Source organism: Pollicipes pollicipes, unplaced genomic scaffold (genome assembly GCF_011947565.3).
Source record: "Pollicipes pollicipes isolate AB1234 unplaced genomic scaffold, Ppol_2.1 Scaffold_7261;HRSCAF=8764_pilon_pilon_pilon, whole genome shotgun sequence".
Taxonomy (NCBI): Eukaryota; Metazoa; Arthropoda; class Thecostraca; order Pollicipedomorpha; family Pollicipedidae; genus Pollicipes; species Pollicipes pollicipes.
In genome coordinates this window covers 47553774-47570174 of record NW_023597054.1, presented here as the reverse complement: position 1 = coordinate 47570174, position 16401 = coordinate 47553774, and the positions used below count along the sequence as shown (strand labels likewise).

At 50.4% G+C, this 16401-nt stretch overlaps 1 protein-coding gene across 1 annotated transcript; it reads right to left on the bottom strand.

Annotated features, from left to right (window-relative positions):
- Positions 1-574: 574 nt before the first annotated feature.
- On the bottom strand, positions 575-6537 carry LOC119112745 (epoxide hydrolase 4). Its single transcript, XM_037237023.1, has 4 exons — positions 6081-6537; positions 2502-2650; positions 1648-1855; positions 575-1376 (listed from the first exon to the last, which is right to left on the bottom strand). The coding sequence occupies exons 1-4, from the start codon at positions 6270-6272 to the stop codon at positions 906-908; spliced, it is 1020 nt and encodes a 339-aa protein (XP_037092918.1). The 5' UTR covers positions 6273-6537; the 3' UTR covers positions 575-905.
- Between the last annotated feature and the right edge of the window lie 9864 nt (positions 6538-16401).

Below are 16401 nucleotides of genomic sequence, written 5' to 3'. Positions count from 1 at the left end.
CGTTGTGGGAAATTGGCGAAGAGCGGGACGACTGTGAATGTCTGCTACTGGGAACGTATTTACAGCGTACTACCGTTTATACGGCATAGAGAGACCCGGAGAACCAAAAGCAGTGCCCTTGGTTTAATAGCACAGAATCGTTTATCAATCTGGATTAACCGCACTGACATTTGTATAGCAATTTTGCGCCCATACTATTGTCGGCAACTTCATTCGCTCGTTTGTGTTCCGGCTCGCTCCCCGCAAGCTTCCCGCTTTTTTAGATCGTCTATGACAACTAAGGCAAGCCACGCCATCTGCTTCATTTCGTCGTTTTACTTCTTGGCTTCTGGAATGCTAAGAAGCCCGCAACCATCCAGCTATCACAAGACCCGCACACGAGTAGGCTGCTGGGGATTTATGCACGCGCCGTCTGCATGCTCTTCGGTGAAGCGGGCGACGTGGTGCTCCTTTCGGTAATCCAGGCTCCAGCGTCTGGAATAGCCATCCTGACCTATACCATTGCTAAATCCTAACGTCAGTTGGGTTCAGTTGCGTCAGCCTGCGTCAGCTGACTATATGAAAAGGAACAAGCTCCTACATGGCTCGATTCTTTGGCGTGAAAACGTCGCCCCAGACGCTACACCATTGCACTCGCTACGACGCACACACGCACATCTGCAAACGTAACTCCAAGCCTGCGATCAGCCGGAGTCTGGCGCAGAGCCTGACGTCACCCAAAGCCTGACGCACTGGTCACTCCTCTTGAATAAACACATCATCCGGAGCCTAACACAGTGGTGACTTCTCCTCAATGGCATCACCCAGAGCCTAAAGCAGCAGTCGCTCCTGACTAAACGCATTACCAGAGCCTGGCGCAGCAGTCACTCTTTAATAAACGCATCGCCCGGAGCCTGACACAGCGCTCACTCCTTCTGAATAAACTCCCTGATGTGCCCGTTCACCTCCTGAGGGTACTCCATCATGACCCAGTGAGAAGCCTCGGGCAAGAAGCGCACCGTGAACCGGTCGGCGTAGCGCGCGGACATGGTGGCCAGCACCGGACTCAGCGCCTTGTCTCGCTCCCCCCAGACGACCAACAGCGGGCAGATGATGCGGGGCGACTCGATGGGTGACTGAGTAAAACTGAAGTTCGCTCGGTAGTAGTCGATCGGGGGAGTGAGCGCGCCCGGCTCGCCGAAGGTGTACTTGAAGGCGTCGATCAGCTCCTGCGGGTAATGGTGCTGCACGGCCTTGTTCTCGGTGAACATGCGCTCCAGTGCGGCGAAGTCGTTCAACGACATGACCGTCTCTGGCAGCCAGGGCAGCTGGAACATGAAGACGTACCACGACCGGAACAGCTGGTTCCACGACGTTCGCAGCAGAGTCTGGATCGCCTGCGGCAACGGTGGTCGAGTCGGGTTCGTCGTTCAGCGCCGTTTTATTTCTCCTACCGCGGTAGCCGAAAGCTGCATTTGTAAGGCGCGGTCAGCTGAATGCGCCAGGAACTTCGCGTGAGCACGCGATCATAGCTGCTGGCTATCATCCTGCCCGTTAAACAAGCAGCTAGTGGCACACAACACGTGACTGGCGGTGGCACCCCATCCCCCCCCCCCCCCCGGCCCCAGCCCAGACTGACGCCTCTCCGCTCGGCAGTGCAGCGCTCACCGCCCGGTGCGGGGCATTCAGGATGATAAGCTTGTCCACGACGGTGGGCCGCAGCTCGGCCACACGGTAGGCGACGATGCCGCCCCAGTCGTGGCCAATCAGGACGCAGCCAGTCCGACCCAGCGCCAGCACCAGCTGCGATACGTCCTCGGCCAGCAGGTCCACTGCATACCGGTCCCGGCCGGCCGGCCTGTCCGACTGGCCGTAGCTGCGGGGTCGGCCAGGCGCGAGGTCAGGGAGCGAGGGCGCCGAGCAGGAGCAGGAGACGTGCGACTGCTTGGCCTAAACGGCCAGGTCAGGCCGGCAGGAGAACGAAAACGCCGGGCAGGAGTCGGAGACGCGCCGCTGCCCGACCTGCCCGGCCAGGTCAAGCCGGCCGGGCTCGCCAGTCGTCCTGGCCTCTTGCCTGCTGTCGCTTGCCGCCGCATCCTAACACGCCCAGTGACCAGCCGGGCGCACCATCGGATGCCTGGTGGAGTACTCAGCGCGAGCGGCTGCCAGCTCTCCCCGGCAACCCGGCGGATGCGGGCGGAGAGGCACAGGGCGGACAACGGCTTAAAACACTACAGCTGCCAAACCCGCCAGCTACGCACGGCCCGGCCCTGAACGCTATTGGCTTTGCTTGTTGCCATAAGAACCTAGTGTCACCGTTAGTCAGCACTGACAATGCCGAAACGTCAGGTGTTCAAGGTTTTTTTCGGCCCCATCTGTTAAACAAACGATGACGCCGGGAATAGGCAGGGTGCTTGTCGTTTCAGATCGTCAAGATATCATGTACTTGTGCTGATATTGCAAAAGTTTGTAACAACGGCAATGATGCATTGATGCATTCGTCGACCTACATAACTACCTACCCCCTGAGGTCGACGGCAACCACCCAGTAGTCCTTGGCCAGGTCCTTGAGCTGATAGTGCCAGCAGTACCAGAAGGCGGGGAAGCCGTGCACCAGCACCAGCAGCGGTTTACTCTTGTCACCGTTCTCCACGTAGTGCAGTCGGATGCCCTGCAAAGTGGCATCAAATGATATCATCCTAGAGGACGGGGGGAAACGGCATAGTGCACGACACATGAGTCTTACGAAGTATTGAAGCATGCACGTTTTCACTCCCAAATCCTGCATCGCATTTTCTCCGTATTAGATAATGGTGCAATCAGAAATGCGTTAAAAACGGAAGACTTTTTCACGAGAGCCAACTGCATGGCACTTGTCGGAACACAATGAGCCAGTGCACAAACGATAAATTCACGCGTGCAGGGAGGTGAGGTACAAATGTGGCAAAATGTTTGCATCATGGGCTAGTGGAAAATACGGCCAATCCTGCAGTGCATGAACCCACACACGTATCAATGCATGCACCATTGCTGTGAATCTGCCCTAGTGGATGCCGTCAGGACAGCCTAAGCCCGTCCAACGGTCAGTCCACACAAGCAGCCATTGAGCATCGCCGAAAACGTTGCATGCGATGCAACATGGCGAGCTTAACACCGCGTCTTGCTTCATATTTGGCACATGGGGATTTAGATTTCCGGCGGTGCAGTTCGATTGTCGAAAATGAGGTCAGAAATAAGCACCAGAGGAAACGAATCATATATTAGGCCTTGACAGGCCGATGCTGATCGGCCATCGATCCGAGATCTGTAGTGCGCCGACCTCTCCCCAAACACTTCCTGTCGATGATCCATGAATTTAGCCTACCGGTGCTCTGCTGGAGCGTGTATGCGACCGATTTGCAGGGCTCAGCGGTCGGGGAAATGCAGTCGGTGCCGCGGTTGCTATACTGGTAAAAGGCGGACGTGGGACCAGTTCATTTTTAACAGTGCCAACACTTCTGAATAGCATTTCGAAAGGCCGGCGTGCGGAGACCGCCGGTTTGGTGTAGCCAAGCCAAAAACTGATGTCAGACGACGGCAGTCAAACCATGTGACCATATCCCTAGCAACCGGATTCGCTTTTGGGATATTTTGCCTGCAAAGCTACGGCGGATGCACTTTTGCAGGGCCAGAGAAAACCAGCAATGGAAATCAAGCCTTTGATGGTGTATGTGTTAAAAACGAACATGTCGGACTCAGCCAAGCCTGCTTTGATGATGACGATGATGATGATGATGATGATGATGATGATGGTGGTGGTGGTGGTGGTGGTGGTGGTGGTGGTGGTGGTGGTGGTGGTGGTGATGATGATAATAATAATAATAATAATAATAATAATAATAATAATAATAATAATAATAATAGTTAAAGTGAAAGTGATGATGATAGTGGCGGTGATGATAGTGGTAGCGGTGGATATGATGATGGTGATAATTATAAGTATTATTATTATTATTATTATCATTATTATTATTATTATTATTATTGTCATTTGGGCTTCAGGGCGCGCCGAAAAGCCCCCTGTGACGCATCCATGTTAAAAAGCAAGAAGATTGTCATAATCCAGCGAAGGACATCGGGACTGGACATCGACTCCAACTAGACGAGAAATCGGCGTTGTCTTTCGAACCGGGCGAAGCTGAAACGGCATATCACACCAAACAACGCCATCTATCCGAACAACGTTATGAATCATTTGCATGTCAGGCTATCCATCATATTCCAGCTTGACCACATAATCCTGGTCTTCCCTCTTCCCCGATCTCAGAGACATGGCCACATTCATTTCAACAGGGTTCGCTTTTGGGACTAATTTGCCTGCAAACCTACGAATAAGGCACTTCCACGTGGGCATCGATTCAATGTTCATCAGCAACTTCCCTCAACGGCCATTTTCCGATCAATAAAATTGTTCTTCTCCGATTTTCCCACGATCGCTGGCAATCATGGTATGGTCCTTTGCTAACCGCTGTGTCGGAGTGTGCAATATGCATGTGTGATATGCATGTGCATGCAATATGTGGGTATGATTTGGATTATTTTGTTTAGTTTTCGTGTGAAATATATATTTATTGTTTTGAAAACTGCACTGCTTTTGTACTTGGGTTTGTGCTCGTGGACCGCTTACGTCCTACAAAAATCATAAATAAAGGTACGTTTAGTGAGAAAGCGTAAAAAAACTGTACAAACCAAACATGCCAGCCCTGCACGGGGCATAAAAAATTGTGATCTCTAGAAACAACCGCACACCAGGTGGACATTCCGCATGGAAAAATGCAACACGTGATGCCGAATGAACGGGGCAAACTGCCGTTAAAACTGACCAAAACCTATTTGAGTCGAATATGGATTAAAACTGCATAAAAATTCTGCGGAGCGAAAAGCTCACCGAAGCACGGTTGAAGGAGTGACAAGTCACTCAATAACCATGCGTAGGTAAATTCAAATGGTACCTTTCCAAGCAGCACATGTAATGACGAGTCAAATCTTGTGAAGTGCTTGATCAAACGGCGTTTAGCTCAAAAGAGAAACTCGAAAATGTCTAGAGATAATGTGTTTCTGTCCCAATGATTATTTTTCGTCGACTTAAACATGGGATCCAACTATATGAGAACTCTTGACCGCTTAAACTGTATTTCAAATTGTGCCGTCTTGTTCAACCAGTCGTATTTGTCCGCGCGGAATATCGGTCTGGTATTCGGCGATGTGTGCGAAGTTACCAGCAGTTTATATTCATATGCAGCAGAAAACACGACCCTTCGATTTTCACGAAAATGCTATAAAAGAAAGCCCAAAGTGCAATGACAACACACGCGAAAGCCTTTTATAGGCCATTGCGCGGTCTGACATCCAGTGGTCGTACGTGCTCAGTGGTTATGTGTCGAAAAACATGTTGCATAACATACACCATTCGATCGGGAATATTACACCGATTTCAGAAAACCCTTAACACAGTTCTAAGCCAATTAGTTCAAAAGATATTCTCTAAAGGCATGTGATATATATATATATATATATATATATATATATATATATATATATATATATATATGAGCACATTCCCGCGTGACGAATGCCGAGCCGGGCAACCTGATGTGCTGAAATCGATATCAGTCCCTTATATTTGAATGTGCGCACAAATTGATTCAATATTTTAAGGCGGAAAAGTTAAGCCCCTGAGCTGGTGTGCTGGTCATGTTAGGTCACATGATGACCCCACACGAAAAAAATGGATGATGCGTTTCCAGAAAAGGAATGCTATTGTGAGGAAACAATATATCTCAATCAGCTTGGGCAAGGACTATTTGAGCATTCGAGAAATCTAGTGAGATCCGGATCGGACGATATATAACATGCTTCATGTTTGTTGACATGTAATCTCTGGCCTTTTTTACTCTGGCGGTCAAATCGCTTAATTCGTAAAAACCCGTACGTAAAACGTCGGCACACCTTGGACTTTTGTTGTCAGGTACATGCCTCGTTAAAATTGGTAGGGTCGTAAATTTCTGCTGCGTGTGAGCATCAAACTACTGCTAACTTCGCACACGTGATGCACTACTCACTCCGACCGTGACGAATCCATGTGAGCCCAGCTGAGGATCATCCAGGCAGGCGGGCCGCTGGCGCTTTTTCGGCTGGAAAGCGTCGGGACCGTTCCGCAGGCGAGTGATGGCGATCATGACCAGCAGCACCGAGCTCCAGAAGCAGGTGAGCACCAGGGGCACCACCGCCCGCAGCATCTCAGCGACGCGCATGACTCGTGCGGCTGAGGCGGCGTCTACGAATGCCAGCTACGCAACACCGCACCTCGCCGCCAACTCGGCGCACTGCCACCTTCCGCCCGATACAGCCGGGCAGCTATCATCATCCACTCGGCTCCGAGTGGCCGGCCAAGGCCACCGGCCAGGTACAGTCATCCAACGATGTGAGCGCCTCGTGACGCAAACGTGACATCACTGGTAGTCAACAAGCGAAGTAGTCACTGCCCGTCATGCCTGAACGGGTGTGGCAGCTAAAAAGGGCGTGAGCTGCATTCGCATTCAAATGTTCGAATATACTGATGGGATGAAAATGTGATGCGCAAGACATTTTCACGAGGGTTTTACGTCTACCACACCTTCGAACTGCAGCGCGTGAGGGCCATCTTTCTTTCAAAGGCACCACAGCTTGGAACAGTGTCCCACGGAATTAAAGCAAACTCGCAGTGTGTTCATTTAAACCAACGGCGAAAAACATTGCGAACGGGAGAGCATCTGTTTTACTGCATTTGAAAAAGGAAAGGAAGGAAGGAGAATATTGAGGGCAATTTCCCGAAGTGATGCATAAAGCGTGCTTTATATTTTGTTTTGCACAAACTGAAATGGGTGTGCGTTGTGAAAGATTTTTTTCGAAATTTCTGTGTTTAATTATCCAAGTACGTCACGGTAACTTGCGCGAAGATTGCACATTTCAGCAAGCGAGGAGAGAGAGAGAGAGAGAGAGAGAGAGAGAGAGAGAGAGAGAGAGAGAGAGAGAGAGAGAGAGAGAGAGAGAGAGAGAGAGAGAGAGAGAGAGAGAGAGAGAGAGAGAGAGAGAGAGAGAGAGAGAGAGAGAGAGAGAGAGAGAGAGAGAGAGAGAGAGAGAGAGAGAGAGAGAGAGAGAGAGAGAGAGAGAGAGAGAGAGAGAGAGAGAGAGAGAGAGAGAGAGAGGAGAGAGAGAGAGAGAGAGAGAGAGAGAGAGAGAGAGGAGAGAGAGAGAGAGAGAGAGAGAGAGAGAGAGAGAGAGAGAGAGAGAGAGAGAGAGAGAGAGAGGAGAGAGAGAGAGAGAGAGAGAGAGAGAGAGAGAGAGAGAGAGAGAGAGAGAGAGAGAGAGAGAGAGAGAGAGAGAGAGAGAGAGAGAGGAGAGAGAGAGAGAGAGAGAGAGAGAGAGAGAGAGAGAGAGAGAGAGAGAGAGAGAGAGAGAGAGAGAGAGAGAGAGAGAGAGAGAGAGAGAGAGAGAGAGAGAGAGAGAGAGAGAGAGAGAGAGAGAGAGAAGAGAGAGAGAGAGAGAGAGAGAGAGAGAGAGAGAGAGAGAGAGAGAGAGAGAGAGAGAGAGAGAGAGAGAGAGAGAGAGAGAGAGAGAGAGAGAGAGACTAGGCCGATTGCTTTCACATGCTGATTTTCAACACAGATCCGTCTTGCCGGTCGCTGCCCCTCGCCGCACTGACCCGGGCACGGATCAAAGGCACGTGACCGTCCAGACCGACCAACACCTCCGACACGCCGTCTAGCAGCCATCGCCCGTGAGACACGTCGTCTTTTAGACTAAGTCACCACGCGCAAGATTCCTTGTTTCGTGGCGGCCTTCTCTGTCGCTCCCCTCTGCCCCTTTTCCCCGATGTCCAGTCGATGTAGTGCCATTCTATGGTTATTGTGTGGCTTGATGTTGTTGACGCGCCAGAAAATGCCGGCCTCATGGCGATCACCTCTCCAGCGGGTGGTGACCCCAGGTTCAGGTGAGCCGCTCTGCCTGCAGGTCCTCGGCTGAATTTATATGCATATATTTATATATGAAGCTGATGCCGAAAGCCTCTGACGACCACCAGGTCTCTACCATTTCCGACAGCTCGTCCTCCGTTGAGCGATTTCTTCGGCTGTGTAGCACGTTGTGAGTACTACTCACTGGGAGCATCTGTCTTGGGCTGCCCGTTAGGCACCATCCAAAAGTGTGTCTTGATCGCCGTGCGTCTTGATCTTGGTTGTCCTGAAGGGTTGTCGAGTCTCCTGCTGGAGCACAGCCTGCGTATCGTTTGCCCAGAGCAGCAGCTCCAGTGGGACGGCCGTTTGTGTCGGGGATTGGGATCCCAGCCAGGTGGTTCCGTTCAGATAGTTACCTCCAATTCCGTCACGTTGTTGAGATAAAGCTTTTCCGCCACGCCTATGACCGACTGCTCCCGCTGTACATGCCCGACGCACAGGGAGCGGTCTGCGCTGGAGTCCAGGAGCCTGCACGTGTCCAGATAGGTCCCTTTCGTCCCATAAATTCCCACAGGTACAACTTGGAGCGAAGTTAACACGCGACTGCTCAGTGCCTTTAGATTTGTCGTCAGGACGCTCCGTGGATCCCACGTTCTGGCGGCCTCCCCAATCGCGTCTGATTCCGGTGCTGGCGCGTGGATCAGACGGTGGTGTCGTCCGCGGCAGCCGTCCGTCCCGCAAGATGACCTGCTGCGGCGCCGATTCTTGTTGAGGGCCCAGTGGCTGTCGCCAAGGCGTCTAAAGCAGCGCTTGCTATCTCGCATTATTTTGAATCTGTCGCCGGGAGCCATGTCCTGGAACTGCTGGCACTCCGGCAGTCGGCGCGTCTCTCTCGCACAGATCACGTACGGCGGAGCAGGCGTTACCGCGTCTTGAGTGGCCTACGTCGTCCGCGGAGACTCACCGCGGCTCGTGACTGGAGCTTGTTCACTTGATCGTGGCGGCCTGCTCGCCTGCCGTCCTTGACTGCACCCCAGCGATCCGACCGAGCAGCATGCTGTTGCTCTGGGAGACCACGGCGGCCGGCGAGGACAGCCCGTCGGCCGCCGCGAGCACGACGATCAGTTAAAAGTATCGCGACCGTGCCGGGGGAAAAGCGGCGACCAAGTGAGGATCCGGCCCGTTGGGAGCCGCCAGACCAGGTGAGGGTCCGGCCCGCTGGGGAGCCGCCAGACCAAGTGAGGATCCGGCCCGTTGGGGAGCCGCCAGACCAAGTGAGGGTCCGGCCCGTCGGGGAGCCGCCAGACCAAGTGAGGGTTCGGCCCGTCGGGGAGCCGCCAGACCAAGTGAGGGTTCGGCCCGTCGGGGAGCCACCAGACCAAGTGAGGGTTCGGCCCGTTGGGGAGCCGCCAGGCCCGGCAGCGTGACAGAGTCGTGATCCTACTCACCTGGTGCCCGGTGAACAAGTCTCATTCTTGTTGACTCATGCTCAATGACGGTCGCGGTTTGTATATTTTGATACTTGGTCACCGTTGGACGTCAGGGTCGAACGCGTCTGCCCTTTCTGATAAAAGGACTATGGGTTCCTTCACGTGGTGGTTTAAATATATTATTCTTATGCTGTCCTTGCTAGAGATACTCGTGCATAATCGTGTATAGGACAGATACACACGCGTTCTGCAGTCAAAACTAGAATCACCGACAATCGTGTTCTGGCTCGTCATTGTTTTAGCCATAAAATTGACCCCTGTTGAAATCTCCATTCGTTTACATCTAGTTGTATTTGTATCGTTCGCTTTAAGCGATGCATGTAGTGTTGAACCGATCTTGTTGCAGCGGTGCTTGGTTCAGCTCGGCTCAGCCGCGCGTGTGCGCTCGAGCGGCGTGACTCCACGGCTGGGTTACAGCGACGTCTGGGCCTAGCAAACTTTGAGCCATGCTGCGGGATGCAGCCCTGGGTTTCCGGGACGGTCGAGCGTACCCATGGGCATGGGTTCCTTTAGGGACGGCGACGACCTTGGTGGCCGCTGCTTCCGGTAACAAGTGGGTCGCCTCCCTTTTGTTGTGGCCGTGGTCGCGGCGCGGCAGGCCGGCATAGGTTGTGCTGTTGTGCCTCGGGGCGCCTTGACGTACTTAAGTGCCGCAATGCGCCAAAGGGTATATCGGTCGGCTCTGGCGGCCCCACTCCGTGTTCTCCGGGGCGCATTGTTCTCGCAAATTTGTCCACAATTTGATTTAGTTACGCGTTACGGCACAGTGAAACATCCGCGCTTCTTTTCGCGGCTTATGATTGGCATCCTTTTTCCTGCGTTGGTAGATAATATTATGCCTTACACGCCAGGGGCTGTGTCATGATTTAATGTACTTTCGGGGCATTGCGATTTAAAGCTGTTTTTCTCTACAGTTTTACATTTTATAAAGCTTTTTGTCGCTATATAGGCTAATTAAACGCCTTCCGTCCCTCACAACCATGGATATCGAGAGCAAATACAAATGTTGCAGTGTATTTTCCGAGTTAACCGTGACAATTCATGACGCATCAGTGTCAGACGAACGACATATATTTCTTCCTACATGCGTACCCTAGCAACCGCCATCAGCGGTGTTAGAAATAGTGCTGAGCGAAATGGCCCAGCTATCGATGTTCTGGCAAAAATGTTTTGTCCTGTCAAATATCAGAGGTGATGAGAAATGTATTTATATCATTTTGTGCATACATTTATATTTACTGTAGCTCAACAACTAGCTTTCAAGAACAGCGAGGAACAAGGTTTAGGAGCAGGAAAGCTAAGGCCACTAAAACCTACATTGCCGAGCATATATTGGATGAAAGCGATGGAAATGCAGCGAGACTTCCCCAACTATCTTGCGTTTGTTTCTTTGTTATTTTTATGCATTCTTTTTTGTAAGCAGTTTAGCCGTAGACAGAGCCGTCCAATGGTCATAAGATCGCCACGTGGTCCAGGGCCCTAAGATCGCATTTCGTTGAGGGCCTCGACTTCTCGGGCCGCGGACAAATCGCAGCTGAGCTAGCGATCTTATGCCCGGCCCCTTTTCTTTCTCCCACTTCCACATTACTCTGCCGTAAAGGCGTGGATCCCTACAAAATAGCACGTCATACTGATGAAAATCCCGAGGGATGCAGGCCTTCTTGAGGTATTTTGGACGATGCAATATTTTCGATCTCATATCCAACCTCTGACTCACTTTTGCCACTCAGTCTTCAGATACCAAAGGAAAACATAAAGACATAGGAACCTAAATGTACTCTTATAAATGTACCTAAGGCACCCACATAAGGAACATAAGGAGAGAATGGGCACGTAATTTAACAATTGAGGGAATAAACATTTGGACCCCGACCTCGACTCAATTGCATTCATTTAGTACATCCAAACCTCACGTTTACCGTGCCCCAGGTCGATCAATCCCGTGCTCAATGCTCTCCTCAATAAATTCGGCAAAACCAGAGCTCTGATGAGAATCTATGAGCAATAAACATTATTAGTAATTGCACACGCTCCCGGATATCCGTTCTGAAAGCAACGGGACCTAAACCATGTTACTTATACAGGTGCCTAGATTGCTAGTTTATTCCATGTCGTAAATTGTATAAAGAACGACGTAAAACCGGAATCCGGGATGATCCAACGAGAACACCCAATGCACGGGATCCCAGTTGGAGCAGACAGGTCTCGCGCTGCGCCAACTGACACTTCCCATCATTTCTTGGAAGCCCGTCGGCTGTACTCTTTTAATGGCATAGCGTTTAAATGAGATGGTGCACTGTACCGAACGTCATTGACTTCTTATGGCAATGGTACAGTGGTCCTCATACAATAATCCCGGCTAAACACTCGAAGACCTACAAATCATGGACGGTGATATGAACGAGATCATCAGCTTCAACATGTCATGCAAGTGTATTCAGACCGGCAGAACACGCCTTAGCAGACAGGAAACGACGACAGTTTAGACACATTCCGCCTAAACCAGATATACCACATTCCGTCCAAAGGACTTCTCACAAATACAGTAAAACAACTTTCACACGCTGTCCAAGTGGTTTATGCAGCCAAAAAGGAGACTGCACCTAGCACAGCGTACAGTTTCTCGTCCGCAGGCAAACACATCGTCATCATAAAACCATCAAATACACCATCACATGTCATCGTCACACATCATCGTGTCAAGCCACCCTCGGTTCCATAGCCACAACGAAGACGAAGACAAATCAAGGTTAAATCGGACTCCTTCCCAGCCCTACGCACAGCAGCAGTCTGAGCCGGCCGGCACCCGGTACAGGCATGCAGGGAGCGGCTGGACGCCCCAAGATAAGCATTATATGTTCCTGTGTGCAACACCTCTATTCTTCAATACATGCACACACCAGATATTTTGCACACTCACCCAAGCACCTTTAGACTTAAATGTGTGTCATCACCTCAAACCCTGTATCTGAAACAACTAGAAAGGCCTCAGATAGTAAAGCCCCACTAAGCCTAAGTTTGTAGCTGTGGGCATCTACTGAAAGGCCGGGATATTTCCAGGACAAGGCATCTGATGAACATGCAATGATCATAACACTGAAATGAGATAAAACAGCCTGCATGAGAACATTTCTATGGTGCGTTGTCTGTTTAACTACCCAACTTGCCCTTCCATGACCTCAACTTGACATGACATGTTCTGCGACCCAGCGCTCGATTTTGCTCGACGCAGTCCTGCAGACTGTGCGGCGCTGCGGCACGACGCTGTCCCAGACCGTCACCCGTACCGCTGGTACGGGGGATTATCCCCTCCGGTCTTCGGAGGACGACCAGCGAGCACACGCTATCGTCCACGAAGTGGGCAGGCTTTCCGCCTCTCCGGCCGGGGGACAGGGATGTGGCGGCCACGCTTTTCCGCTAACCTAGTTGACGCTGCGCATAGAGCTGGCTCTGACAGGAGGGGGGGGGGGGGGGGGGGGCGACGGAGGACGTGGCGGCGCATCAGTTAGCCATGAATGCAGACAGCGCCTTGTGCCATGTCGGGTCATGCTTAGGGTGATCATCCAGATCTTGAAGAATGGGCTTCTGCATCTTGCCTAGGAGATCCGACATGGTGTTGTGCGCACCGGCCATTGGGTTAGCCACAGGCGGTGGGGGATGGGGGGGGACGCTGCGGACCACCGCGGGCGCCGACAGGTCAAACGATCTCACGTGACGGGAGATCCACAAAGTCATCGCCATCGCTGTCGTCATCGACTCGGTCCCTTGGGTTCTCCGTGAAGGGCTGAAGGGCTGGCGTCTCGGCGGCCTTCCTGGACGGTCCTGGCGTCGGCTCTATGGCGGGGCTGGCCTCTGCCCTCAGGGTGGCAAACCATCCAGATGGTGTATCACGTCGTCCTGCCAAGAAAGAACAGTCCAGTGATCCTTTGAAAATCGGCTGATGTCATTGGAAGAACGTAATGTGCGTCCTCCCAAAATTATATGCAGTCTACAGAGACGACTGACTTTATCACAGCTGACTTGGTGTCTGACCAACTATTTCAGAGTGATCCTGTTTGTAAGCCACGTCATTTTTAAAGCTTCAATGCCCTGAAAATGTTTAAGTCTCCCACAGTTTCTCAACATGTTTTCACCTATCATAAACACTGACTGCAAGTATTCTCTGCAAAATGTAGTGCAGGTTATGTGAGGCACACGGACGGTGGAACAATGACCAGAGAGCTGATGTCCTGTAGCAAATCACCTTGAAACCTCACACTCTGCACAGAACTTCAAAACCTTTCATCCTAATTGTCATACTTTGGGCAACCCTTTCCACACACAGGGTATCTGGTGCTAGGATGCAGTAGCAAGATGTACTACTATACTGATGATCCTGGGACATGTATTTCTAACCCTATGCTTAGTTGTGGTCATCAAGATCTTTTGGCTCAGCCATCTGTATCTCCTGTAGCCATGACCTTTAGTAGCAGGCATCAGGCATTAGAATGTGGGAGCTGGAATGATTGTTTATTTTTGGTGTCTAATGTCAGGGTCTGCACAGATTTGGAAAGTTTCCTTTTTTGCTGTCTTCAAGTCAATGGTTACATCTAAGTTGTAAATAGGCATGTGAGCCCACAAGTGTTCCTTTGAAAGCATGTTAAAAGCATGCTGGAGCCATGAGCATGCTACATCTGAGTTTTTGTGAACTAAAGCCAGAACACGATTTTATAGCAGTCAGTGATATTTCATTATTCAAGCACACAGGTCAAAATTATGAAATACTGATGTCATCACTGCTTGTGTTCATTTAAAATGATTAGCAAAAATTCAATCCACAATGCTCCTTGAAAAATATAGATGTTGGAAAAAAGTCCTGTCATGTTCTATCCTACTGCACAAGTATTCAACTAGTTATTTCTGAGAGAAAGGGGTCAAGGATCAAATTTCATGGATTCTTGTTACCTTGGCCCCATACATTTTTATGGTTCTTGATGCTGCTTGATGCACAGTAATGTGGTGACCGAGCGCAGTAATGGTGCCAGTGTCGCGGCTGGTGTGTTTGCCACAGTTGGATGTTCAGTATCATTATTACTTAAGTTCTAAGGTAAGAGTATAATGACCTGTTTTACAATTAATTAAGATATACTCTTCCTTAAAAACAACACTTGATGTACAATGCTCTTTTGTAATGTGAGGTAGGAAACTACACCCTGACTGGAATCATGATATAACCAAGGCAGTTTCAGGTAGACAAATGCCAAAAAATATCTTTACACATGAATAATTTGAAGATTCAGTGTGATTTGGCCTAGCTCACGTTTCACATTCCAGTGTGAAGATCCAAGCATGGATGTCTTGTAGGTGTCCAGCGAAACAGACCATTGTTTTCTGAATGGATGTAGACATTTTGTGGTATGATAGCTTCAGTTAGTAAACCTTTGCATCACTTCCTATCACTGTATGCTTTGTACTTCATCACTTTGTATACTTCTTTGCTAAATTCACTGGCAGATTAATTAAAATAGCCAATTTTCCATCACAACAGCAGTATGTCAGGAAAAAGGACCACTACTGTAAATTACAACATAATGTACCATACCGCATAAGGAAAATTACTGGGCATGCACATATAATTCCAGGCGGTTACACACATGGCCAATACAGATGACACACAAAAGATGCTTAAAACCAGACCCAATCTACCCGATCACACCCAAAACTTACCTCTGTGAGCATGATCAGACTGCAAGGCCGGTCCCATGCAGGAATGATCAGTCAATAGCAGCACAACTAAATCCAAAGAAAGACCCACACAAAATGCAGACATCCCCCACGCCTCGTAATAATGCTGTGATGCCAAAGTCCAACCCAGGTTATAGAAACGCGTTTTCAATACGTCACTTCTGCGCCGGAAATGTGGTGAAATAGGACAAATCAATCGGAATCGGTTAGCACTATTCCTCACGTCGATTACATTGGTTGCTTAGAAACGCATGTACGAAAAAATATATGCAGACGAACGCTATTGCCCGCAACATCTGGCATCGCATCCGGTAGCAACGGTTTTTGGTCAGGGTGTACTTCCTTCCTAACGTTAGAAAAAATCATTGTACACTATTTGTCGTGTTTAAGGCAGGACATATCGTAAATAATCACAAAACAGGTAGATTCATGCTCTTACTTTCAAACTTTTATAATTACGATGGCGAGCTCCCGACCGCCGCACACACACAGCACCCGCGATACCGGCGCCATTACTGCGCGCGGTCACAACATTACTGCGCATCAAGCAGCATCAAGAACCATAAAAATGTACCGGGCCAAGGTAACAAGAATCCATTACATTTGATCCTCGACGCCAACGGGACGATGGGTTGCAGAGGGATTGGGTGGGGAATTATCATTGGTATCACAGCATCCACCATCATGCCGTTGCAACTATATTCAGCCTGAAATCCCCAATACAGTGGTCACGTGCCTTAAACTTAGCTACAAAACATCGCATGACTACAAAGTCCTCATGAGTCTCAAATCATTGATTTTCTCCACACAGAGCACGCCCCAAGCGAGCGCAGAACACGCCCGCCCCTTGGCTGAGGGAACATCGCCAAACAGATCCAATGGCTTCATCGCGATGGGGCCATACCCTCTCAGCAGACAGACGGGCCATCCGCAGCATCCGAGGGTAGGCTTTGCGCGGCGCGTGCTGGCACGGCGTCAGCCTACGGGCTCACCATCTGGATCTGCTTGCTGTACTGCCGCAGCTCCTTGTAAAATGTGATGACAGCCGCCCACCAGAACCAAACCAGAACGATCACTCCAAAGCCAAACACCACCGCCGCTGAAATCACGCCGGGATGCCCGGTGGTGATGGCTAAGGCGAATGCGGCGAGCTGGCCCACGGAGAAGAGGCCGAAGACTGTGCCGTAGAAGATGAGCCATGCGAGTATCATACCGGGACGGTCGTTATCCACTCC

What these genes read in the sequence shown, in the direction of transcription:
- LOC119112745 (XM_037237023.1), bottom strand. Translation starts at nt 6,272, where the DNA reads ATGCGCGTCGCTGAGATGCTGCGGGCGGTGGTGCCCCTGGTGCTCACC. An exon ending in ATGGATTCGTCACGGTCGGA is followed by an intron (nt 2,651 to 6,080) that starts GTGAGTAGTGCA and finishes GCCACTTTGCAG; the next exon opens with GGCATCCGACTGCACTACGT. An exon ending in GTTGCCGTCGACCTCAGGGG is followed by an intron (nt 1,856 to 2,501) that starts GTAGGTAGTTAT and finishes CCGACCCCGCAG; the next exon opens with CTACGGCCAGTCGGACAGGC.